We start from the raw sequence: 2,650 nt of genomic DNA on the forward strand, positions 1-2,650 counted from the left end.
TCTTCCTTCATCACCATAGGCTCTTGCTCATATGTTATTTCTTTAAATTCCTCTGTATCTGCTCTTGGGTAGGAAGACTCAATGTTGTGAACATGACAATACTACCAACAGCAATTTGCATGTTCAATGCAAACCCTATACAAAGACTAATTCCATTCTTCAACAATATGGAAAAGACAATCTCCAGTTTCATTTGGAATTAAGGGGAAGGCCCTCTATGAGGTGGATTGATTCAGTGACTGGGATAATTGGGATGGGAGTGTCAGAGTCAGTGCGATGGGCATAGGACAGAGCGGAGTTTAGCGCTGTTGTACATAGGGTCGCAGGCGACTCGACGGCACATATCAACAACAACATGCCTTAAAAAGAGAAACAAGAGCGCCACTGACGTCACTGGTCTGCGACCACAGCGCCGTTGGGAAACCCTGGCGGTCCTGAAATGAGAAGTGGGAGTGGCGCGGAGCTGTGGGAGATCCTCCAACATCTGAACTGCGCGGCTCAGCCAGAATATTTGGAAAATGACTACACCAAACAAGACACCTCCTGGTGCTGACCCTAAGCAGTTGGAAAGGACTGGTATAGCGCGGGAAATTGGGTCACAGGCTGTTTGGTCACTTTCATCTTGCAAACCAGAAGGAAAACAAGAGTGAAGACATTATGCATTTATGCAGACTACAAATCCGATGAAAGCTATACCCCAAGCAAAATCTCAGTGAGAGTCGGAAATAATTTTCACAACCTTCGGGAGATTCGGCAACTGGAATTGGTGGAACCAAGTGGTTGGATTCATGTCCCCTTAACCGATAATCATAAGAAGCCAACTCGAACATTCATGATACAAATTGCTGTTCTAGCCAATCATCAAAACGGAAGAGACACCCACATGAGACAAATTAAAATATACACATCAGTGGAAGAGAGCTCCATTGGCAAATTTCCTAGATGTACAACTATAGATTTCATGATAGTTCAATAAGGTGACTTTGAAACAGAAGACATTAAACCTATCTTTTACCTTGTCAATAAATGTTCTATCTTGTGTCCCATATTGAGAAAAGAGTAGTTATTTTATAATTTTGTGTAAATTTAAAAGTAGTTTATTGTGTCTTTAATAAATAAATAATTTTTTTTTAAAAAGAGAGAAACAAGAGAGGAGGTATCTCACTCCCTGGTTTCAAATCTTACTACACTACCATGGTGGTTAAGACAGCATGGTACTGGTACAATGACAGACACATAGATCAACGGAATAAAATTAAGAATCCAGAAATCAGCCCATCTACCTATAAACAACTGATTTTTTTTTTGCATCAAATAAAATGTTTATTAACGAAAGCTATTATACAGGAAAACAGCAAAGATAAATCAACATACAGAGATGTACACTAGAAGTGACAGATGTAAAAGTGCATGCAGAGTTTTCTGTTTAAAAAAAGAAATAATAAACAATAATACTAAAATTACAACTACTTGTGCTTGACAAATGTGTGGATTTTTTTTCATAATAATTTTCTTCAAATGTGTGTGAGCATATCACTGCCAGGTTGCTCAGATTTATACATGATTTATCTAATTTTGTTTTAAACCACATAATTTTAAGCCTTCATGTGTGTTAAACACAAGAACAAATGCTTGCTTTGTTAACATTCAGTAAATGACATTTAAGTCTCTCTCCTCTCTCTCTTTTTGTTTTTTGGCTCAATAGATTTTTAAATGTATGATTATCATAACCTAATATTCTCTTTGTCTTCAGTTCAGTGGATTTTCTGATCAAACTTTTCCCCTTCTTTTAATACTTTAGGGAATTTTCAAACGTCGGGATGTTTGGCTGTAATGCCCCAAGATTTGTTCTCCCTGCAAAACTCTTTTGGTCAGGCCTGTTTTCTGGGCAAGCTGCTTGAGGTCTTTGGCATCCGGGTTGTGGTTGATGGCAAAGTAGTATTTCATGGTCCGGAGCTGGTGGTGCTTGAAGGAAGTGCGCATGCGCTTAGTCTTCTGAGAGGGTGGGTAAGGCTGCTGGTCCCAGTCCAAATGGTCGGCCCCGTTCTCATTACAACCTGAGTTGTAATTGACGAGGTCCATCCCCAGCGCAGGGCTCTTCCGTTTCCGGGGCCACCCTTTCTGCACGGTGCCGGTGCCTTTGAAGTAAGGCAAGGCCAAGCCTCCGCTCTTGGCCGCCAGCTCAGTGTAGCTCAGCTGCGGGGGATACTCCCCTTGCAAGAGGGTCTCGAAGTGGGCGCGGCAGTACACGAGGCTGTCCTTCATGCCGAAATGGTCGCCCGTGGTCAGAGTCTTGTTGCAGGTGGAGCAGGTGAAGCAGCTCAGGTGGTAGACTGAGTCACGGGCGCGCATGACCATCTCAGAGGCGGAGGTGACAAGGTGGCAGCGGGCACATCTCTGCACAGAGAACCTTCTGTAGTAATCCTCCTTGCAGTAAATACTGCCATCCTTGGCGAAGCAGGTGAACTCGGACTCGAGGGCCAGCTTACATTCACAGCACTTCAGACACCTCAGGTGCCACTGCTTGTCCACCGCCAGCAGGTAGTACCTGTCTGAGATCTTGCCTCCGCAGCCAGCGCACAGAGCTGGTTTCTCAGGGCTCAGAGACGGCATGCCCGCATCTCGGCCGTTGAGCTGGGTTCCTTTGACC

The 2,650-nt window shown here is 43.8% G+C and overlaps 1 protein-coding gene across 1 annotated transcript in view; it reads right to left on the reverse strand.

Moving 5' to 3' along the window:
* Window positions 1-1,797: 1,797 nt before the first annotated feature.
* Window positions 1,798-2,650, reverse strand: part of LOC102877389 (LIM/homeobox protein Lhx9-like) — a 1,095-nt gene continuing 242 nt past the window's right edge. Inside the window, exon 2 of the mRNA XM_006902516.1 lies at window positions 1,798-2,650. Within this exon, the coding sequence (XP_006902578.1) occupies window positions 1,798-2,650 (853 nt within the window).

The sequence above is a fragment of the Elephantulus edwardii genome, unplaced genomic scaffold, assembly GCF_000299155.1.
Source record: "Elephantulus edwardii isolate Elephantulus edwardi_28Jun2011 unplaced genomic scaffold, EleEdw1.0 scaffold00423, whole genome shotgun sequence".
NCBI classification, from domain to species: Eukaryota; Metazoa; Chordata; class Mammalia; order Macroscelidea; family Macroscelididae; genus Elephantulus; species Elephantulus edwardii.